Source organism: Arvicola amphibius, chromosome 8 (assembly GCF_903992535.2).
Source record: "Arvicola amphibius chromosome 8, mArvAmp1.2, whole genome shotgun sequence".
NCBI lineage: Eukaryota > Metazoa > Chordata > Mammalia > Rodentia > Cricetidae > Arvicola > Arvicola amphibius.
In genome coordinates this window covers 78,445,620-78,468,940 of record NC_052054.1, presented here as the reverse complement: position 1 = coordinate 78,468,940, position 23,321 = coordinate 78,445,620, and the positions used below count along the sequence as shown (strand labels likewise).

Below are 23,321 nucleotides of genomic sequence, written 5' to 3'. Positions count from 1 at the left end.
GCTATATATAGGGAGTTCTAGGCCAGCCTGGAACTAAAGCAAAAGGAAAACAAGGACTAAAGACATGTAACTCAATAGAGGATTGCTGGGAACAAGACTCAGTGGTAGCTCTCCTAAACTGCACAATGAAAGGCTAAAAGCGTGGCTCAGTGGTAGAGCCCCTGCCTAGAATCCCCCAGTGAGGGGCTGGGGGTGTGGCTCAGTGGTAGAGCCCCTGCCTAGAATCCCCCAGTGAGGGGCTGGGGTGTGGCTCAGTGGTAGAGCCCCTGCCTAGAATCCCCCAGTGAGGGGCTGGGATGTGGCTCAGTGGTGGAGCCCCTGCCTAGAATCCCCCAGTGAGGGCTGGGGTGTGGCTCAGTGGTAGAGCCCCTGCCTAGAATCCCCCAGTGAGGGGCTGGGGGTGTGGCTCAGTGGTAGAGCCCCTGCCTAGAATCCCCCAGTGAGGGGCTGGGGTGTGGCTCAGTGGTAGAGCCCCTGCCTAGAATCCCCCAGTGAGGGGCTGGGATGTGGCTCAGTGGTGGAGCCCCTGCCTAGAATCCCCCAGTGAGGGGCTGGGGTGTGGCTCAGTGGTAGAGCCCCTGCCTAGAATCCCCCAGTGAGGGGCTGGGATGTGGCTCAGTGGTGGAGCCCCTGCCTAGAATCCCCCAGTGAGGGGCTGGGGTGTGGCTCAGCCGTAGAGCCCCTGCCCAGCATTCACAGAGTGCTTGGTTCCACTCCCAGCACCGCACATACACTTGCACCAGAGACCAAATGACCCTTAATCACTGTAACTCGAAGCTAGAAGTTTCTTTCTCTTGAATGTAGCAGTCCCCAAAGTAGATCATAAAGTCCTAACAGCAGAAGTTCAAGTTCCCTCCGTCTCATTGCTCTGCCTTCTCTAAAGCACTGTCTGTCCCTCATGGTGCACTAAGCCTCACCATGGCATCCTCCCAGGTGGGGGAGGAGGCGAGAAGCAGTAGGGAGTTGCTGCAGCCCTATGATGAACAGTCTCAAAGGGTCCCCTTAGTCAGGGTCTCTCACTGTGACGGCCTAGCTAAAAGAAACAATTCAGATGGAGGACGGATGTGTTGGACTCACACTCTCAGAAGTTTCAGTAACTGGTCACTTGGCTCCCTTCATTGGGTGGCATCATGGTGGCAGGAACACGTAGCAAGCTGCTGACCTCATGGGAACCGGGGAGAGACACTGAGATAAAGAGGCAGAGGAAAGGCACACCCTCCAAAGACCTGTCCGCAAGGATCTACGTCCTTCAATGTGGCCCCACCTTCCACCTTCCACTGTCTTTGTCCAGTTATGAATCCACCTAGAGCATGAGATCAGAGCCCTTATGGCCCAATCAGATCTCAAACGTTCCATATCTGCACAGCACCGCCTTGATCCTGCAACCTGTGAGCCTTTGTGTGGAATACTTTACATCCAAACCAGAGCAGGTGCTACTGCTTCTGGGGTGGGAGGAGGTGTGTGAGGGTGAGGTCTGCAGTGTGAGGCTGAGGTCTGCAGTGTGAGGGTGAGGTCTGCAGTGTGAGGGTGAGGTCTGCAGTGTGAGGCTGAGGTCTGCAGTGTGAGGGTGAAGTCTGCAGGGATTGTAGGGCACTAGAGGCTGTGGGCTATAGTATAGCTATACTTGAATTCACTTTCTATTTGAAATTAGAATCTTTACTAGTTTGGGGTGGGTTTTTTAAAAAAAAACATTTAGTTCTTTATTGTGTATATATGTGTGGTAGAATCATGCCAACATTAGTGGAGAACACAGGACAATAAATATGAGGGAATTGGTTCCCTTTCTCCACCACATAGGTTCTGGGCTCAAACTCAGGTTGTCAGGCTTGGTAGAAGATACATTTGCTTGCTGAACCATCCTGCTGGCCCTCAGTTTTGTTTTTGTTGTTGTTGTTTGTTTGTTTATGAGTTTTTTTGTGTGTGTGGTTGCCGGTTTGTGTTTTATTTTGGTTTTTCAAGACAGGGTTTCAGTATGTAGCTCTGGCTGTCCTGGAACTTGCTCTGTAGACCAGGCTGACTTCAAACTCACACAGATCCTCCTGTCTCTGCTTCCCAAGTCCTGGGATTAAAGGCCTGTATCACCATGCCCAGCCCAGGCCTTCATCCTTGATCCTCCTGCCTCTACCTCCCAAGTGCTGAGATTACAGGCATGCACCATGGCACTCACCTGTCCTTAACTTTTAAAAATTCACACTCCCAAAAGTTAGGGAGATGACCCAGTTGGAAAAGCTGTTTAAGCGTGAGGACCTGGGTTTGGATCACTTTATCCTCATAAAGGCCATGTGCAGTGGCATGTACCTGCAGTCTCAGTGCTGGGAGGCTCACTGGCCGGCTACACCAGCGGAATATGTGAGCTCCAGGGTCAGTGAGAGACATTTCCTTAGAAACCAAGGTGAGCTGGGCCTGTGATCTCAATACTTGGGAGGCAGAGGCAGGTGGATCGCTGTGAGTTCAAGACCAGCCTTTTCTATGTAGTGAGTTCCAGGTCGGTCAGGGCTACATAGTGAGTTCCAATCCAGCTAAAGTTACATAGTGAGATCCCGTCCTTAAAAATTAAGTTATAAAGAAAGAAATTGAGCAGTTGACCGCTTTTGACCTCTGGCCTCCACGTGCACACACACCAGAACACATACACATGCTCGTATCACACAAACATGCACACACAGGAGAAATACAGATGCTGTGAAGTCACTTCCTTCCGTTGTATTCGGCTTTCTCTCCATTGTCGTCTTTTCTCAGTTTTGACCTTCTCTGCCCTCCTTTTGTCTCATGCATTTGTACAGTCAGTGTTGTTCTTACCTTGGCCCTCTGGGAGGTGGGATCACACCCAACGTCACACGCTCCTGCGTGTGCTCTGTTCTGGAGGAAGTACTGACGTGTTCATCTAAGAGGCCAAGGAAAAACAAGCAACTACCTTTTAGTAAGCACCTCCTGTGTCCTCTTTTCTTTCTTTTTTCCTTCCTTCCTTCCTTCTTCCCTCCCTCCCTCCCTCCCTCCCTCCCTCCCTCCCTCCCTCCCTCCCTCCCTCCCTCCCTCCCTCCCTCCCTCCCTCTCTCTTTCTTTCTTTCTTTCTTTCTTTCTTTCTTTCTTTCTTTCTTTCTTTCTTTCTTTTCCCCCAAGACAGGGTTTCTCTGTGTAGCCCTGGCTGTCCTGGAACTCACTCTGTAGACCAGGCTGGGCTTGAACCCACAGAGATCCACCTCCCTGTGCCTCCCAAGTGCTGGGATTAACGGTGTGCGCCACCACTGCCAGCTTGTCTCCTCTTTTCTAAGTGCTTTTTAAGAATTAATCCAGGGCTGGAGAGATGGCTCAGAAGTTAAGAACACTGGCTGCTCTTCCATGGTGACTCACGACAACCTGTAATGAGATCTATTCTGTCATGCAGACATACATGCGGATAGAGCACTGTGTGCATGATAAATATCTAGATAGATAGATAGATAGATAGATAGATAGATAGATAGATAGATAGATAGATAGATAGATAGATATAGATAGACAGACAGATAGATATTAATCCATTTGAGGACTGGGTGTAGTTTAGTAGCAGAGCACTTGCCTAGAATGTGTGAGATTCCAAGTTCCATCCCTAAGAGCACAAGTTAAAAATAAATAAATAAACTAATTTGATCTCAAACTATCCAATGTGGAAGGTACTATATTGATCCCACTTCACAGATGGGGAACCTGAGGCTAAAAGAGACTTGGTCTTGGCTGAATCACAAAGCATAAATGGCGGGGTGGGGAGCTCTATGTCTTCATCTCTTACCCACCGGCCATGTGGTGACAGAGAAGATGGTAAGGAGTGGGCTGCCATGGTGGGCACAGTCCAGACCCTCCCTCTCCTTCCCTTCTCAGTGGATGACGTGCAAGTTTCTTGCTACCGAACGCTGTGCAGTATTTACTCTCTGGGCACCACCAGGAACCCCTACGTGGAAAAGTAAGAAAACTGGGTCATACTGTGGTGCTATGGGGGAAGGGAGGAGACCTGTGAAGTGGAGTGGGGATGCAAAGTTTAATCTTGACCCTGCCATTATACCAGGGTAGCTGAAGTTCACGCCAGTATCCACAAGAGGGCGCGTAGTAGAAAGGCCCGCCGTAGAAAACAGAGGCTGTGGGATCTGGGAGAGGGGTGGAAATCAGACACTTGTTAAGTATGCTTGAGTGGCTTCTCTCTGGGGAGTAAGCTTGACCTGGTGGTAGATGCAGAGATACAGGGCGGCAGCATGCTGGGGACATTTCAGTTTGCATACAAGTCTTTGCAAGGCGCGCAGCGAAGGGTGCACACAAGAGCTGCGCCCGAGAGGACCAGGAGGGGCGCTTCTGTGCAGGATGCGGCTCCGCTCAGGACTCCGCGGAGGGACGCACAGAAGCTAACTGCAGCCCTTCTTCCAGGCTGCAGCCAGCCCTCGGGGAATGCCTGGCCCGCCTGGCCGCAGCCATGCCAGTGGCATTTCTGGAGCCTCAGCTGAATGAATACAACGCCTGCTCCGTTTACACCACCAAGTCTCCTCGAGAGCGGGCCAGTGAGTTGTGTGGGCTGGGGCAGCTTTCAGGGTCACAGAGCCACTGAGAATTCTCCTGGGTAGAAGTGTTGCACGCCCTGGCCATGCTTTAAGGGACCATCCCAAGCCCCTACATTGGGAGAATTATTGGGTCAGAGTGAAACTGGAAGCTCTGAGGTTCATTACAGAGTTGGTACTACGAAGCTTGGGGACACGGGTACTTCCCAGCTTCCTTGAGGCTTTAGTGAGAGGGTTTTTCATTCAGTGTCTGTGGAGTACCACTTAGGGACAAGATTCAGAAGTTACTAGACAAGCCGCAGGCAAACGTCCTGTCTTCACAGCCCCGGGGTTAGAGCCAGGTGTGGGTCTCAGAAAATATCCTTTGGTCACGCTGTCTCCCCAAACCCAGCCAGCTGTGGTGGCAGGAGCTTGTATCCCCAGCCCCTGGAGGGGAAAGGGCAGGAGGGTCAGAAGTTCAAGGTCATCTTCACTCCTTAGTGATAATTGAGGCCAGCCTGCGCTGCATGAGACTCAGTTTCCCCCACCCCACCCCCAACTATCTATTTCCAGCCCATGGAAGGGAACAGGGAAACTGAGTTCCAAGGGACAAAATTGGAGTGTAGAAACACGGAACTGGCTCAAGCTGGCTGTGACAGCACAAGCCCCTCCTCTCTGCAGGCTGAGTTTCAGGCCAGCGTGGGCTACTTCACTGTATCTTATCTCAGAAAGGGCAGGGGGGGGGGGGCATCGCATCAGGGTCGGAAAGTGCTTTTAGGGTTTGAGGCCTGCCTGAGACCATGTCTGGATAAAACAATTGGGATTCTTGCTTCAGAAGTTCAGTGAGGAAGTCCCATGTCATTTCAGCCAAGGTGGCACATGCCCTTACTTGCAGCACTCAGGAGACAGAGGCCAGTGACCTCTGTGAGTTCAAGGCCAGCCTGGTCTACATAGTGAGTTCAAGGCCAGCCTGGTCTAGACAGTGAGACAAGTTCCACGTCAAGAGTGCATTTTTGGATTGGGGCCAAATTTTGCACATGAGTGTGACTTTAGGGGTGAATCAGATTTGGGGCTTAAGTATTTGGGGGCCACTGGTTTTCAGTGGAAGGGTTGTGAAAGGGACCTGGGTTGGCAGGTGAGGTGGAGGGGCAGGGTGTTGGGGACTCTTCTAGGTACAGGGGGATTCATTGGTGTCAGGGGGGCTGCAAGCCGGTTGTAGAGCAGTGACAGTTAGCATACCCTAACCTGTCCCTGCACCCCAGTCCTGGGGCTCCCCAACAGTGTGGAGGAGATGTGTCCTGACATCCCAGTGCTAGAGCGGCTTATGGCAGAAATCGGGGGGCTGGCCGAGTCCGGGGCGCGCTACACGGAGATGCCACACGTGATCGAGATTACACTGCCTATGCTGTGTAGCTACCTGCCCCGCTGGTGGGAGCGAGGACCCGAGGCGCCCCCACCAGCCCTGCCTGCAGGGGCTCCGCCACCCTGCACAGCTGTCACCTCCGACCACCTCAATTCCCTACTGGGGAACATCCTTCGCATTATTGTCAACAACCTGGGCATCGACGAGGCCTCGTGGATGAAGCGGCTGGCTGGTGCGTCCGCAGGGCAGTGTCCCCGAGGGAGCAGTGTGTTGGCGCCCCTCGAATAGGGGGCTCTGGGAGGGGATGGGCTGGGAATAGGGGCTGTGTTGGAGACCAGAGGTCAGGTGTGAAAGACACGCACCCTCCTGCAGTGTTCGCCCAGCCCATTGTGAGTCGCGCCAGGCCTGAGCTCCTGCGTTCCCACTTCATCCCCACCATTGGGCGACTGCGCAAGCGTGCAGGGAAGGTGGTGTCTGAGGAGGAGCAGCTGCGCCTGGAGGCCAAGGCAGAAGCTGAGGAGGGCGAGCTCCTGGTGCGGGACGAGTTCTCCGTGCTCTGCCGGGACCTGTATGCCCTCTACCCTCTGCTCATCCGCTACGTGGACAATAACAGGTCAGCAAAGCCCTGGCCGGACTCAGGCTTCCTCAACCGCTGTGGGCTCTTCCAACCCCACTCAGCCCTGTTCAGCCCCTTCCCCTCCCTATCCCCTCTGAGCTGGGGAGATGACTGAGTGGGTGAAGTGGTAGGTCCTGAGTTCGAACCCCAAAACCCATGTAAAGCGGATGCAGCAGCTCACATCTGTTATCCCTGTGCTCCGATGGTGAGATGGGAGGTGGAGATGGGACAGTGTCTGGAAACCTGTAGCCCAGCTAGCCTGGAGCCCGCTGTGGAGACAACAGAGAGACTGTGTCTCAAACAAGGTAGCAAGGACAACACCATGTGCACGGTGGCAAGTGCCTGCACACACACACACACACACACACACACACACACACACTTTCAACCCTCCCAGGTTTGTCTCCTCTGCTCCCTTAGCCCATGAGGGTTACAGCATGCACTACAGGGAGACTTATTGCACCCCACCTCCAGCGCTGTGTCTACCTGTGTGTAGAACTAAGTGCCTAGCTTTTGTAATGAAACCCAATGGTCGGGCTTTCCTCCACAAGAAAGAAAAAAGGAGCCTAGATGGCATCTGGTGAGCCTAATAGTCCTCCCAAGAACATAGGTCTTTAAGAAAAAGATGCACAGGGCTGGAGAGATGGCTCAGCAGTTAAGAGCACTGGCTGCTCTTCCAGAGGTCCTGAGTTCAATTCCCAGCAACCACATGGTTGGGATATGATATGATTTGATGCCCTCTTCTGGCACACAGGCATACATGCAGATAGAACCTCATATACATAAAATAAATAAATTTTTAAAAAAGAGAAAAGAAAAAGATGCATGCTAACTAATATCTTCCTAAAACCAAAAGCACTAGCTACATAGCTTGAACTCCAAAATCCCTCTGGATTGAAAAAGACTGTAAGGTTGCCATGGGCTCTATGATTGATTAGCTATGTCTGCCAGGGGCAGAATGGGAAGTAGTGGTGTGCAAGTGCTGTTGCAGATTTGGACTGCAATCGAATCAGCATGTGGTCTTTGTTGTTGCTGTTGTCTTGTTTGTTTTTGAGATTGAGTCTCGCTCTGTAGTTAGAATGAGAACACTCTAGACTGGTAAACTCACAGTAATGTATTGCCTCAGCCTTGCAAGTTCAGCCATAAGATTTGTGAGCAAAATTATGCTAATATCCGTTCACTCATCCTGAACCTAGAAACCTTCAGATTTAGACACAAAATTTTATCTAATAGAAATCCCCACCTCTCCCAGCTTGGTTCTATTTGTTGTGGGGGTTTTGTTGTTGTTGCTTTTTGTTTTGTTTTTTGTTTTCCTTCTTGTCTAAGCAGAAAGGGAGGAGGGCAGGCACTTACCCCAGAACACTCTGCTGGCACCATCTCCTTCGGATCACAGCAAAGGGCTTTACCGGACCGTCTGACCCCGCTCTCCTCTACCTCTGCCACGCTTTTTATCTTAGGCATAGAAGGAATTGGACTATTGGGATGAACTTCTGGTTAACGTAGGGAAGAGAGGGTACTGAGCAGAGTACAGATCAACTGACTAAGGGAATTGTGACAGCTGTCACACAGCCCAGCCAGCGGTGCCGGCTGCACAGCACCCGTGCGCCATGCTTCTTCCTTTTGTTTTGCTTGCAGCGGGTTCTCTCCCCATTGTCCAGTCTGGCTTGGAACATGCCATTTGCCCCAGGCTGGCCTCAGACTGACGGCTCAGCCTCCTGGAGCTGGGGGTACGGGTGTGCTGCCATGCCTGTCTCTACAAGGCCGCTTTACCCTTCCCCTGATGCTGGACATGGAGCTTTTTCACTATTCACACAATAATATAGGACTTGCTTTAAAAAACCATCAGAAGCCGGGCTGTGGTGGCGCACGCCTTTAATCCCAGCACTCGGGAGGCAGAGGCAGGCGGATCTCTGAGTTCGAGGCCAGCCTGGTCTACACGAGCTAATTCCAGGACAGGCTCTAGAAACTACAGGGAAACCCTGTCTCAAAAAAACAAAAAAAAATAAAATAAAATAAAAATAAAAAACCAGCAGAAGACACTTTTATCCTCTTATCCACAGCATGAGTCATCTTCAGTTTATAGTGGTTAGAAAGGTAAATAGAAATTCTATACTGGGTATGGTGGTATGCCTCAAGTAGCAGAGGCAGGAGAATTGCTGTGAGTTCCAAGTCCTCCTGGGCTAAATTAAATTTTTTAAAAAGGCTGAAATTTTAATTTTTCACTGATTGACCAAATTTCATTATAACACCCCCCTCCCGAACATCTTTTGGTTCCCATGAGGTCCTCTAAGTCTCTCTGGGTGACCCTCTCCCCTGGGGACACCTGCACCCCTTACCTGTTCCTTCCTGGACCCCAGGGCACATTGGCTGACAGAGCCCAATCCCAATGCAGAGGAGCTGTTCAGGATGGTGGGCGAAATCTTCATCTACTGGTCCAAGTCCCACGTGAGTGCCTATCCCTGTGTGAACCCCCACCCACACAAGTCCCTGCCCCCACCACTCTCCTTCTCCTCCCAGTCTCTGGGCCTGAGCCCCCCCCACACTGCTTCCCCCACCAGAACTTTAAGCGTGAGGAACAGAACTTTGTGGTCCAGAATGAGATCAACAACATGTCCTTTCTGACGGCCGACAATAAGAGCAAAATGGCCAAGGTGGGTGCTTAACCCATCTGCGGATGTGGGGATGGGGGGACCCCAGGACTATCTCTTTGGTCCTTCCTAAACCAGCAGTCTCCTGTTCCGGTCATTTCCCCTTTAGCGCTCAGGTCCCTTCCCCCCTCGCTTTTCCCATTACCCTCCTCCTCTCCTTCCCCAAACCCCCTTTGCCTCCGTTTTCCCCATCTCCCCATCTTCCCGATTTCTTTCCTCCCTCCCCTTCCTCTACCTCCCTATAGCTCCCCTCCCCTCTTCCTTCCCTTCCCCATCTTCTTACCGGACCCCTACTATTTCCTCATTTCCTCCCCCTTCTCTCCCACACCCATTACTTTCCGTTTCTCTTATCTCCCATTTTTCCCTTCTCTACCCATCTCTCCATACCCCCCCTTTCTTCTCTCTTTTCACAACTGCCCTCTTTGGGGGTCTTAAAAATATAGCACCCCCCAAATTCAGGTCTGGAAATGCTCAACTAAAGGCTGGGTGGATGGGGCAGAGCAGCCAGGGTCTGGCTAACTTGGAGTTGGGTCTGGGGGGCCTCTATCTGGCTGGGGTAACCCTTCTTGTCTCTGTCTGCAACCTGTTGAAGCAGGCGGGAGACGTACAGGTCAGCGCCACATCTGGAACCTTCTGCATGGCTTTTGGCTAATACCTTTCCCCACCCAGAGCCCCACCCTCTCGACCCCCTCCCCACCGTCCCTGTCCCCACCCTTTGTCCTTAGCTCCTGGCCCCCACCCTCCATCTTTGTCTTCTTCCTCCCTCCCCCACCCACTCCTTCCCCCACTCTCGGCTTTGACAAGTTTTGATGAGTTGTTGAATTATTTCTTTTCTGGTTTTCGGTGGATTTTCTTTTCTTCTTTTCTTTTTTCTTTTTTGGTTTTATTACCAAAAAAAAAAAAAATCAACATGCATTGTGGGCTGAGTTCCGGGGGATGGATTGTGACCCATGCATGGTTGGGGGCAGCCCTGGCTGTGCCCAGGTGTATGTGTGGGGCTCTGGAATCCAACGGACATGGGTAGAGCCCTCTGATGGCCATGAGCTGCGTGACTCTTGCCAAGTGTCATCTTTTTGAGCCTCTGATGGCACCCAGCCCATGGGCCCAGGCCCGGGCCTCCTTAAATACTCAGAAATGCTGCATGTGAGGACTTGGGCAGTGTCTGGCACTTGAACCATGCTCGGCATCGCCATGGATGGGGCTCTGGCCGCAGTTTGCCCCGGGGATTTCTTGTTGGCATGACGGGAGTGGTCTGGCCAGGGAGGGGTCTGCACCTAAGACTCCAGGACTTGTCTGTGGGACTCTGTGTTCCATGTTTTGGCCTCCAGATCTTTCTAGATCTCTCTTGCATCGTCTGTCGCCTGTGTCCTCGTGTCCCTCAGTCTTTCGGTGTCTCCCCCTTTCTTCCAGTTTATCTTGTCTCTTGGTGCCCTCTGTGGGCCCACATCTTTGTTTTGTTCTTGGAAACATGGTTTGGGGGTGTGAAGAGTGGACTGGAGCGTGGTAGACAGCACAGGACTCAGGAATTTTCTGAGAGAGGATCACTAAAGCTCGGAAATTTGCAGGGACATAGAAGGGTTCTAGTGAGATGTCGGGGTGCAGGCTCTGGATGGGTTGGGGAGGTAATGGTCAGGGCTGTGGCCCAAGGTGAGTAAAATCAGGGTGGGAAGAGTAGAAATAGACATGTACTTGGTGCTCTGAAGTTAGGGAGGGTTGCTTGCCAGACAGGTTGTAAAATGGCTGTAGGTTGGGGCCAGGGCAGTGGGCAGGGGGTGGGGATTTGAACAAGCACTGAGCCCTGTGTCCCCACAGTCAGGTGGCTCGGACCAGGAACGCACCAAGAAGAAGCGACGGGGGGACCGGTACTCAGTGCAGACATCTTTGATCGTGGCCACGCTCAAGAAGATGTTGCCAATCGGACTAAACATGTGTGCTCCCACTGACCAGGACCTCATTGTGCTGGCCAAGGCCCGCTATGCCCTGGTGCTTGTCCATCCCTCCAAGTACCCCACCCTGCCCCTAGGACCCCAGTGAATGCTAGAATCTAAGGGAACCTCTCAGAATCCTACCATAGGCTCCCCCAAAGCCCTGCAGGACCCCGAACACTTACCAAACCCTCTAGGATGCTGAGGACTCCACCCAGGAAACCTGAGGATTTGGACACATTTTAACCCTCAAATGCAACCAGACAACTTTAGGACTCCCCAACAGCCGTGTTATAACCACTGAGACCCTGATGATCCCCCAAGACACCTGGAGTCTCTTAACTCTTCATCAATACCTCCCTCAGTCTCCTGAGACTCACTGAACACGTTATAACTGAATGCCCCATATACCCTCATGGCTGAAGGTCTGGGTCCCTCTGGAACCCTCTGGCTTACCTCCTGTTGTCTTCAGACACCCAGAGAACCTTTGTGGTTCAAAGAACTGCCTCCCAGAATCCTAATGTCCCCTTCCCCACAACCACCACTACCAACCTCTGAGGTCCCGAAAGGTCCTAAGGATCCTAATCCAGGCCCTAGAGCTTCTTAATCCTGCTGGGACCCCCAAAACTTCCACAGGACCCACTTTTCCCATACATAGAATGGCGAGATGGTACCTCTTTTCAGCCTCGGTACCCCTAAGAAGCCCTCCAAGATTTTGCCCCAAGACCCCTCTAAGCACTGGACCTTCCTACCCCGCTAAGGCCCAGAGGGTACTTGATCTGTTATATTGCAACGACCCCTTTCCTGGGACTCCAGAGGCCACTCCTTAACCTTAGCCTCCTAGGACATGTGCCCTTAGGACACTGTAGAGTCCTCCAGAAACCCCAGACCCTCACTTTGAGCCTTGAGGTCCATCTTCACCCATCTCACCTTTTCTTTTGGCCCTGTGTAGCCAGACATTTAATTGACCTTCCCAACTTCCTATAACCTCTGCTGATCTTGCCAGTTACCCTCATAGCCCCCCATTACCTCCCCTGATCTTCCAAACTCCCTATCCTACTCAGCTCCTGAGAAGTCCCTCTTTGGGCTGTTTGAGTTTTGACGGTGTTCCCTGTCACACCCCCCGCCCCCAGGTTCACTAATCCCTCTGTCCCTTCAGGGTGAGCCTGTGACTCTCCCTAGATGCCTGTCCACCCACAGCCCACAGTTATGTTCTTCTCATTTTCCCCAGGTCGTACCCATCAAGCCCTGGGTGTCAGGTGTAAGAGGGGGAGGGCTATGGTCATGGGGGGAGGGGGAGGCCTCCAGAGTGACCCAGTGGGCCTTGTCTTCCCAGAAAGACACAGACGAGGAGGTGCGTGAATTCCTTCAAAACAACCTCAACCTTCAGGGAAAGGTAAGTGCTTTACACGTATATGTGTGTGTGTGTGCGCGCGCGCGCGCGCGCGTGTGTGTGTGTGTGTGTGTGTGTGTGTGTGTGTGTGTGTGTGTGTGTGTATGAAGCACCAGGCATGGAATGGGTGACCTTTTTTAAAATTTATTTTTAAATTAAATTTATGTATTGCGTGTGTGTGTGTTGGCAAGCTTGTAGATGTCAGAGAACAACTTGCAGGAACTAATTCTCTCCTTCTACCGCGTGGGTCCCAGGGATTGAACTCAGATCTTCAGGCTTGGCAGCAAGGGCTCTGACCCATTAATCCCCTTGCCAGTTCTGAAGAAGGGACCTTGGTTCTCATGCACCCACCTAGGCTTGATAGTAGGAAGGGGCCATGTAGGTGCGTTCACGCAGGCGTCTTTATTCCCCTTAGGTCGAAGGCTCCCCATCTCTTCGCTGGCAGATGGCACTGTACCGCGGTGTCCCAGGTCGCGAGGAAGATGCCGATGACCCCGAGAAAATTGTGCGCAGAGTCCAGGAAGTGTCTGCTGTGCTCTACCACTTGGACCAGGTGGGTGCCTCTTGTGGCTGTGGGCAGAGCCTGGTCTTGGGTCTGTGGGCGGAGCCAGCTAGTGATGGGTGGGACTAGGGATGGAGCCTTGAGTGTAAGGGGCGATGTGTGAATCTGCAGAAAGAGCATATGCATCTAGGGACAAGTGTGCCAAAGCCCTGGGGCTAGAGTGAGGTCTCCCCAAGATGCCTTGGGTCTGTCGGCAGAAGATCCCACGTGTTCCTTTGACCCTGTTCCGCTCTGCGTGTAGACTTATGCACACATGGGCTGCTCCACTCAGAGTTGGGTGGGGCTCGGGCCAGTACCAGGATCTGAGGACATGATATAACGTTCCACTATCCAGACGGAGCATCCTTACAAGTCCAAGAAGGCGGTGTGGCATAAACTCTTGTCCAAGCAGCGCCGGAGGGCAGTGGTAGCCTGTTTCCGGATGACGCCCCTGTACAACCTGCCAACGTAAGGCCTCCGGGGAGGAGGAGAGCGCCAGGAATTTGCAGGAAGGAAAGCGAATTGGGAGTCGGGAGGATGGGGGGGGGCCAATAAAGTTAAGTCTTAGGATTGAGGGAGGCAGATGCGAGGGTACTTGGGAGACACAGTGGCCTAGAGACCTTTACCCTTGCAGGCACCGAGCATGTAACATGTTCCTGGAGAGCTACAAGGCCTCCTGGATCCTGACTGAAGACCACAGTTTTGAGGACCGCATGATAGATGATCTATCAGTGAGCTGGGGACTGCCTAGGGATGTGGAGCAGGGCTGGGTGGGGCTAGGGGATCCTCCATATAGAAATGGGACCCCTGGGGGCTGGAGAGATGGGTCAGAAGTTAAGAGCACTGGCTGTTCTTCCAGAGGACCCAGGTTCAGTTCCCAGCACCCACACGGCAGTCCGCACCTGTCTGTAACTCCAGTTCCAGGGGATCTGGGACCCTCACACAGACATACATGCAGGCAAAAGCCAATGCACATAAAATAACAGAAAAATTAAAAAGAAAAGAAATGGAACCTCTTAGGCTTGATTTGGGAAAAGAGACAATTCTAGTCCAGCAAGGCTATGAGGGGAGACTAAAGGGGACTCCAAAACACCATCCTCCAGCCTTCATCCCATCCCTCCAGAAAGCTGGAGAGCAGGAGGAAGAGGAGGAAGAGGTGGAAGAGAAGAAGCCAGACCCCCTCCACCAGTTGGTTCTGCATTTCAGCCGCACTGCTCTGACCGAAAAGAGGTGAGGGGTCCTCCCTGCCCCCCCAACCATCCCAAAGATCCTTAGGAAAAAGAAAAGAAAGAAAATAGCTGACCTTCATTTTTAAAAATTATATTCATTTATTCATTGTGTGTGCATATATGTGCACAATGCTCATGTGGATTCTGTTCTTTCCTTCTGCCATGTGTGGGTCCAGGTAATGAAACTTAACCGTCCTTGGCAGCTCCTTTGCCCTCTGAACATTCTTACTGGCCCCTGATCATCATTCTTTTAGCGTCACATTGTATACAGTAAACAGCTGCTGTATACTGTCACAGGATGTCACATTGTATACAGTAAACAGCTGCTGTATACTGTCACAGGATGTCACATTGTATACAGTAAACAGCTGCTGTATACAGTCACAGGATGTCACATTGTATACAGTAAACAGCTGCTGTATACAGTCACAGGATGTCACATTGTATACAGTAAACAGCTGCTGTATACAGTCACAGGATGTCACATTGTATACAGTAAACAGCTGCTGTATACAGTCACAGGATGTCACATTGTATACAGTAAACAGCTGCTGTATACTGTCGCAGGATGTCACATTGTATACAGTAAACAGCTGCTGTATACTGTCCCAGGGGCTGAAGACTTCACAAGAGCATCTTGTCTGAGGGACTCACAGAAGATGCTACCTGGGTTTGTTAGAAGAAAATGTCTTGCCAGGCAGTGGTGGCGCACACCTTTAATCCCAGCACTTAGGAGGCAGAGGCAGGTGAATCTCAGTGAGTTCCAGGACAGCCAGGGCTACACAGAAAAACCCTGTCTTGAAAAACAAAAAACAACAACAACAAAAAGGTGTCTTACACAAATAACATCTGAGCCAGGGATGTAGCTCAAGAGTAATATGCTTGCATGGCAAAAACAAGGCCCTGGGTTCAATCCCGAGAGGTGGAACAAAACAAAACAACAGAAACGAAAACATTTTTCTGACAAAGTTTAAGCTGTTATGGGGGAAATCAATATATATGAAAATTTTCTACTCAGTAGAAGTGGAGATATTTTCTAACTCATTTGAAGACTTCAATATGCATTAATGACAATGTTAGTAATTAACAATAATGAGGATGCTTCTGGTAATAATAGCCAAGGGCTGGAGGGATGGCTCAGCAGTGAGGGCTCTTGCTACTCTTGCAGAGGGGCCCAGTTCAGTGTCAACGTCTGCATCACTGCTGGCCACCATGTTAACTCCAGTGTGGGGAGATCTAGCTCCCTCTTCTGGCCTCTGAAGGCACTGCATACATGTGGTACACATACAGATAAGGCGCACACACATAAAAATAAATTCTAAAAATTTTAAAATTAAGCCTAGCATGGTGGCACAAACCTTTAATCACAGAACTCGGGAGGCAGAAGCAGCTGGGTCTCTGTGAGCTGGAGGCCAGCCTGGTCTGCAGAGAGAGTTCCAGAACAGCCAAGGATACACAGAGAAACCTTGTTTCAAAAATCCACCCGTAGACCAAATTAAAAATGAATAATAGAGCAACATCTATAAAGTGCTTGTTACAGCTGACACAGTACTGGCCATTGAACATGCACACTGGCTCACGTTCTTTTTAATTTGTTTGTTTGGTTTGGTTTTGGTGTTTTGAGACATGGTTTCTCTGTGTGGCCCTGGCTGTCCTGGAACTCACTCTGTAGACCAGACTGGCCTCGAACTCACAGAGATCCACCTGCCTCTTCCCCTTGAGTTCTGGGATTAAAGGTGTGCACCACCACTGCCAGCTTGCTTTTGTTCTTTTTTGAGACAGTCTTGCAGTGAACCTCACAATGGTCTCGCTTCAGCCTCCTGAGTACTAAGATTGCAAGCTTGGGATACATCTGCTATAGTTTCAAAAAATATATTTTGTTTTGGTGGATTTCAGTCCATCATGGCTAGGAAGGCATGGCAGTGGGAGTGTGCAGTCGAGACTGTTCACATCATGACCATGTGCCAGACAGGAGGAAAGACGAGCCTTCCCTTTCCACATCCCTAACAAGACAGTTAAACTTTTTTTCTCCTTGGTAACCCTATGTACATAGCTCATGGGTCAAGATTCTGACATCCACCTATCATAGCCGGAAGGGACATGGGGAAGCCGAATGCCTTGTTTCCCATCTGTGGGAAACTCGTGGGTCTAGAGTTAGTCTGTGTAGGCCAAATCCTGGTGGAAGCCATGCAGCCTATCCAATCAAGATCTTTTTGTGACTCAGTTTCCATATCTGTAAAATGGGGCTAGTAATATACCTTCCCAATAGGACCACAGCAAAGACACGGAGAACACCTGCCAGCCTTCTAAAATAATAGATATGGAATGGGCAGCTTCAAGCTGAGCACGGCACTACCTATGTGTAATCCAAACCCTTGGAAAGATGAGATAAAAGGGTTGAAGGCCAGGGGATGTAGCTCAGCTGGGAGACTGGGAGATTAATCCCCAGCACCACAACAGCCAGGCATGGGCGTGCACACCTGGGATTCCAGGACTCAGAGGGTGCAGATGCCATGGTGAGAAGCTCAGGTTATTTTAACTACAACTACATCTTGAGTTTAAGCCCAACCTGGGCTACACGAGACCTTACCTCAAGAAAAGAAAAGGAGGAGGCAGAGGCAGACGGAGCTCTGTGAGTTCAAGGCCAGCCTGGTCTACAGGACAGCTAGAAAACCCTGTCTCGGAAAACAAAACAAGGAAGGAAGGAAAGGAAAGAAAAGAAAAAAGTTGGGAGGCGTCACCATTTGGTCTCTCCCTCCTTCCTCAGCAAGCTGGACGAGGATTACTTGTACATGGCGTATGCTGACATCATGGCAAAGGTGAGCCTGCCTCTGCTCTGCAGTGTTGCCTTCTCCCCAGCCGCAGTGCCCCCTCCGCACTGAAGGGACAAGTGGGGACAGGTGGGGGACAGGACACTCACTTGGCCCACTCTCACCACCAACCGATGCTGCTTCCCAGAGTTGCCACCTAGAGGAAGGAGGAGAAAATGGCGAAGAAGGTGAAGAGGAAGGATCGGAAGTGTCCTTCGAGGTAGGTGGGACACGGGATCCCAGAGGAAGGGTGGAGAATTCTTGACTCCCATTCATTCAGCATGTGAGCAGAGAGCTATCCCTGGGTACATGGTAGCCACAAAGTTAGCCCTCAAGGATAAAGGACACAGGAACCAAACATGAATAATACAAGCTATTCACTGTGGTGTAGGGAGGCATGGGTAGAGGGTGGAGCCAACTCAGGGCGTGGGTGGGTACAGCAGCCCAGACATAGTGTCTGGCCCAGCCTGGTGGGAGAGTATCATGGCAGAAGTATCTCAGAGAAGACGGCGGCTAAGCAGGGTAAGAGTACAATACAGGAACCAGCTGCAGTGTTGAACACCTGTAATCCCAGCATTCAGGAGGATGAGTCAGAAGAATCATGAATTCGAGGCCTGCCTAGAGGGCACCATGAGCTTTAAGAAAGATATTTAGGGCTGAAAAGATGGCTCAGTGGTTAAGAGCACTTGCTGTTCCTCAAGAGGGCCGAGTTCGCCGGGCGGTGGTGGCGCACGCCTTTAATCCCAGCACTCGGGAGGCAGAGGCAGGCGGATCTCTGTGAGTTTGAGACCGGCCTGGTCTACAAGAGCTAGTTCCAGGACAGGCTCCAAAGCCACAGAGAAACCCTGTCTCGAAAAACCAAAAAAAAAAAAAAAAAAAAAAAAAAAAAAGAGGGCCGAGTTTACTTCCTAACATACACAGTGGTTTATAAACTACTGTAATCCCAGTTCTGGGGGAATTATATGCCCTCTTCTGGTCTCTATGGGTACTGCATAATTACATATGTAGACCCTCAGGCGCGTGCACACACACACCACAGAAAATAAATATCTTTTTAAAAATGTATCTGAAAACTGAAATTCATAAACTGGGCATAGTGATTCATGGTTGTAATATCAGCACTTGGAAGACTGAGGCAGGAGGATGATCAAAAGTTTCAGGCTAGTACAGGGCTATACTGTAAGACCTTTATCAGAACCAAATCCGTAATTGGATCTGAAGCAAGATGTAGCAGGGGGTAATTGGGAGGCTGTGATGACCGTTAAGTGGCGTTTGAAGATGTCTGAGGCAGCTTTGTGACAGGGATACACTTGTGACTGAACCATGGGCTCTGACAACAGCAGAAGGAATGCCAGGCTTGCCTTAGAGAGCAATGCACAGGAGCGTGGGGCTTTCCCGCGTGCATGTTCACAGATGGCTCAGGCTCCAGGTACCGACCTGCCTGAGGTCCCTAGACCTGAGCCAGGTACAGGAGACAAACAGGATGTGAGACCCTGAGGGATGGAGGGATCTCACCATCGGAGACCCCGGCTAGGCTGCTGACCACTGACACCTGCTCTCCCAACACCCCAGGAGAAGGAGATGGAGAAGCAGAGGCTTCTGTACCAGCAGTCACGGCTGCACAACCGGGGTGCCGCTGAGATGGTGTTGCAGATGATAAGTGCCTGCAAAGGTGCCGTCCGCCCCCCATCCCAGGCGTTCCCCTTTCCCCTGTGAGCACATGGTGCCGTCCGCCTCCCCTATCCCAGGCGTTCCCCTTTCCCCCGTGAGCACACGGTGCCGTCCGCCTCCCCTATCCCAGGCGTTCCCCTTTCCCCCGTGAGCACACGGTGCCGTCCGCCCCCCATCCCAGGCGTTCCCCTTTCCCCCGTGAGCACACGGTGCCGTCCGCCCCCCATCCCAGGCATTCCCCTTTCCCCCGTGAGCACACGGTGCCGTCCGCCCCCCATCCCAGGCGTTCCCCTTTCCCCTATGAGCACACGGTGCAGTCCGCCCCCCATCCCAGGCGTTCCCCCTTTCCCCCGTGAGCACACGCCCACCACATCGCCCTCGGTGCACCCATCCCTGCCGACCCTGCCGGCTCCCTGCGTGCCTCCGACCTGCATACACACTCCAGCTCCCACAAATTCCTTTTGCATGCCTGCCTTTCGATCTCCCTTCCGCCCTTTGGTGACCCCCCCCCCCATCTGTGCTCACACTCCATCTCCTCCCCTCACATCCCTGTGATGCTGCTTTTTATTCTGCCTCATCTCCACTACCTCCAGGAGAGACGGGCGCCATGGTGTCTTCCACCCTGAAGCTGGGCATCTCCATCCTTAATGGGGGGAATACCGAAGTGCAGCAGGTAACTAGAGTGGTTGGTGCGGGTGGGTGTTCCCGAGTGGCTCCCAGGTCTCCCGCACCCCCATCTCCTACCTGCCTCCTCTGCAGAAAATGCTGGATTATCTGAAGGACAAGAAGGAAGTGGGCTTCTTCCAGAGTATCCAGGCGCTGATGCAGACATGCAGGTGGGGCCCTGTCTGTCTTCCAGCTCTGCTCTCCTCGGTGGCTGTGTCTTCCTGTCCCTGGCTATTCCTGTTCTACTTATAGTGTCCTGGGCCAGGGAAAGCGACCTGCACAGATGAATGCAAATTCTAGAGAGTTGACTAGAAGAGTTAATGCTGAAGGTCGAATGTCACAAGTTGTAAGAATGAGTTACAGGTTGGCGCTGTACCTTGGTGGTAGAGTGACTACCTAGGCTGTGTAAGGCCTGGCAGTCTCTCCAGCATGGATGGAAGGATAGGTGTGATGTGTACCTGGAACCCCAGCACTCAGAAAGCAGAGGCAGGAGGATTGCAGAGAGTGTAAGGATAGCTTGAGCTAGCTCAAAAACGGGAGGAAAGTAGTAATATATGCTCATAAGCAGAACCGGGAGGTTGTTGGCAATTCAAGGGAGAGCACAGCAGGGCGCTCGGGCACTCTTGGATAACTATATTGTACAGCTTCTGTCATCTGTCTTTCCTCCCTTCGTGCCCTCAGCTGATGTTTTCCTACCCCTCTGTAGGTTTTGTTAGCTGGTGTTTTCCATTTCTTTATGATTTCAGCTTGCGTACTGGACCTGTCTCTCTTCACAGGGCCAGGGTGGAGAAGCTTAGGGTAGAGGGTGGGGTTGGGGGCACAGATGGAGGGTAGGAGCCAGTGGGGTTCAGGCAGAGGCTGAGAAGATTGTTCCGGAGGTAGACAGGGTGAGGGGTGGGATTGAAAATCTGCGGAAGGCGAGGGGTGGGGCCAGGACATAGCTTCCGTCTGCTCTTGGGTTCTGCTTGCCCTCTAATCCATTCCTTCTGGTCCTGCATGGCTCTTCAGCCTCAGTGAGGACTGTCAGGCCATTGACAAGACAGACAGATGACAGACAGACACCAGACCCTCATCACCTCAATCTCTTTCCCCAGTGTCCTGGACCTCAATGCCTTCGAGAGGCAGAACAAGGCAGAGGGGCTGGGCATGGTGAACGAGGACGGAACTGGTGAGATCTCCTGGGTCCTCCTCTCCCTGGGACATCACCTTCCTCAGGATCCCCCTCTCTCTCCACTCTCACTGCCCAGCCCACAGCCTTGGTCCTCCAAGACAGTCCCCTTCCCTAGAGTTCCCCCGGGTTCCCCCAGGGTTGTGATCCCGAGTCCTGAGGACCCCCCTCCATCCCTCTAGGGTCTCCCTTCCCATGGGATCCTCCCTGGGTGTCATTCTGTCTGGTGTTACCTCTCCCATCACCTCGTGGACCTGCCCTCCACGTGCCCCAAGTCTCACTCTGGTTGCTGTTCATTAATGCCCCTAATCCGTTTAATCAAGTCTTCTCTTTGCTGTGTTTTGACGTGTCTAACTTTCCACCCTGACCTCTGCCTCCTGCCTCTCTCGCGTTCTCTCTCTCTCTCTCTCTCTCTCTCTCTCTCTCTCTCTCCCCTCCCCCTCCCCCTCTCTCTCATTCATGTTCCCTCTCTCCCTCTCTCCTTCCTTCCCCTGGCTTTCTCCTTACTCTTCTTCCTTGCTAACCCACTCCCTCCTGTCTCCTTATGGCCATCTCTTTCTCTCTGTGCTCGTATCTCTGTGTGTCGGTGTCTTTGTCCCCAACTGTGTCACTGTACTTCTGTCTGTCTCTGTCTCTTTTACCTCTTTTCTCCCGCTTCCTCCTCCCATCCTGTTGGCTGCCCCAGTCATCAATCGCCAAAACGGTAATTCCCCAGCCATCCATTGCTGTGCTGCGCCCACCCTTCCCCTTCTAACCCCCGATGCCCCCTGGGGCTGAGGATCTGGGACACTCAGGGTCAGGGTGGTGGACTCTCTAGTGAATCCTGTGGAGCAGGTTGAGATCCCCAAGTTCAGAGGCCAGCGACATTATGAACAAATCTTTTATCTAACATAAGCCTCAGTTTCCCTGTATATAAGTTAGAAAAGAATCAGGGTCCCTTTTCAGCTGGATATTTTGGGGCATCCTGACCCAGATTCCCAGTCCAGGGTGGGAAAAGCCCTTCGCCATACCCAACCCACCCATCCTCTCTGCGCTGTGCGTTCCAAACCCAGAGGGTGGTCAGCGTTTGCAGAGGCAACCACTCTGGTGCCGCGCGTGCCCTGTGCGCCTGCTCTCATTGGCCCATTCCCAATCTCCATTCCCTAGTTCTTATAGCCCACATGATTGGTTTCTTTCAGATGACTATTCTGATTGGACCATGCTGATTCACCTCCCTCTGCTTCTCTTGGGTTGGCTGTTTTTGAGGCTTTGGGGCCAGTTGATTGGCTTTCAATCCCAGTCTCCCCCAGCCCAGTCCTCCCCTGCTTAGAGCCTTGTGTGCAGATGACCCCAACCCCTATAATCCATTAACCCCTGCAGCCTGGAGTGGGGCTCAGGGTTATACCAGCTGCTCATTGTCTGCTGGGTCACTCCTGGATGTCACACGCGTGGTGACCTTGGAGGGACACTGATGTAGAAAGACTCTTGAGGCCCCAGCTTCTGACCCAGGGGTCCTTGGGCCTCATTCTACAATCTCACTGGTGTCTTGGGTGCTGGTGGCCCTCAGAGTGTCTTTGAAGTAGTTGCTGCTCCTCCCAGCACCCCATCGTGCATGTGTGTGCAGTGTGCATGGGTTGTGTGCATGTGTGTGCTGTGTCTTGGTGCATCTGACTTCCTGGGCTCCGCCCCTTTCCTTCCACCCAGGAGAGAAGGTCATGGCAGATGATGAATTCACACAGGACTTGTTCCGCTTCCTGCAGCTGCTCTGTGAGGGACACAACAACGGTGAGGACAGGGGGTGGGGTGGAGAGGACGCTGAGACGCGGGGTCTTCCAAAAGTTGCCTGAGCTGATCTCCTGACCCCCTTCTCCCCTCGCTGGCCCGCGATGAGTTCCCTAGCCATGCTGGCCCTGTCCAGCCTCAGTCTCTCTACCTTCCTCTGCTCTCAGAAGTGCAGTGTGTGAGCGTCAGGGGTTCAAGGTCACCTTAGTTACTTGGCTAGCCTGAGCTACATGAGATCCTGTCCCAAAGAAACAAGCAACAGTAAGAAATTTCTCTTGCGTTCGGAAACTTCCAGAATCAAACCACTTAGCTTCACTTTCGCTTCCTCTGGCCAGTCCAACTCCACAAAGGCAATCTGCCAGAATCCAGTTTGGCCAGAAGTCAATTTAGCCAAATGGGCAATTCGTCACACTCTGTTTTCCCACAGGCATTTGGCAGCCCTCACCGAGGGCTGGATTCCAGTACTCAGCGTCCACAGACGAACTCATTGCTTGGTGTTTAAAAATGAGTCTGTCTGATTTATTCACTTGTGTATCACAGAAAACGTTTCCCCAGAAGATATCCAGGTTCCTCCTTAACAGAAGCTCTGCCCTTCACTGTGCCAATTTAACAAGATCCAGGGTGACGAAGCCCGTTAATTAAACACGGTGCTGATGGAAAAATAGAACTCCATGTGGCTCGGACAGCTTATGCTAAAGGAACAGTTAAGCTGGGCATGGTGGCAAAGGCCTGTGATCTCAGGGCTCAGGCCACCTGGCAGGAGGCCGAGGAGTTCAGAGCTGCCTCGGCTGCACAATGAGACTTTATCTCCAAAACCAAAGACAAAGATCACCCTGAACAACCTTATCCACAAGGCCGTTTCCCATTACACACTTGTGTCACAGTCGTGTGTATGATGGTCACAAGGCATAGGAAACTTTAGACTATGCAGAGGGTGTGTGTGTCTGTCTATCTGTCTGTCTGCCTGTGTATGTGGATCTATGTGACTGTGTGTCTATCTGTGTGTATGTGGATCTATGTGACTGTGT

The 23,321-nt window shown here is 51.9% G+C and overlaps 1 protein-coding gene across 6 annotated transcripts in view; it reads left to right on the top strand.

Moving 5' to 3' along the window:
• Positions 1–23,321, top strand: part of Ryr1 (ryanodine receptor 1) — a 124,667-nt gene that overhangs the window by 66,176 nt on the left and 35,170 nt on the right. For all 6 annotated transcript variants that reach the window (XM_038339323.2, XM_038339326.2, XM_038339328.2 and 3 more), the window contains 19 exons: positions 3,859–3,940; positions 4,396–4,526; positions 5,765–6,097; positions 6,238–6,478; positions 8,839–8,926; positions 9,040–9,132; positions 10,942–11,112; positions 12,391–12,450; positions 12,863–13,000; positions 13,344–13,456; positions 13,623–13,719; positions 14,112–14,218; positions 16,985–17,036; positions 17,176–17,247; positions 18,600–18,699; positions 19,292–19,371; positions 19,458–19,534; positions 20,459–20,532; positions 22,216–22,296. In XM_038339323.2, coding sequence (XP_038195251.1) covers positions 3,859–3,940; positions 4,396–4,526; positions 5,765–6,097; positions 6,238–6,478; positions 8,839–8,926; positions 9,040–9,132; positions 10,942–11,112; positions 12,391–12,450; positions 12,863–13,000; positions 13,344–13,456; positions 13,623–13,719; positions 14,112–14,218; positions 16,985–17,036; positions 17,176–17,247; positions 18,600–18,699; positions 19,292–19,371; positions 19,458–19,534; positions 20,459–20,532; positions 22,216–22,296 — 2,190 coding nt within the window. The remainder of the gene's footprint in view (positions 1–3,858; positions 3,941–4,395; positions 4,527–5,764; positions 6,098–6,237; positions 6,479–8,838; positions 8,927–9,039; positions 9,133–10,941; positions 11,113–12,390; positions 12,451–12,862; positions 13,001–13,343; positions 13,457–13,622; positions 13,720–14,111; positions 14,219–16,984; positions 17,037–17,175; positions 17,248–18,599; positions 18,700–19,291; positions 19,372–19,457; positions 19,535–20,458; positions 20,533–22,215; positions 22,297–23,321) is intronic.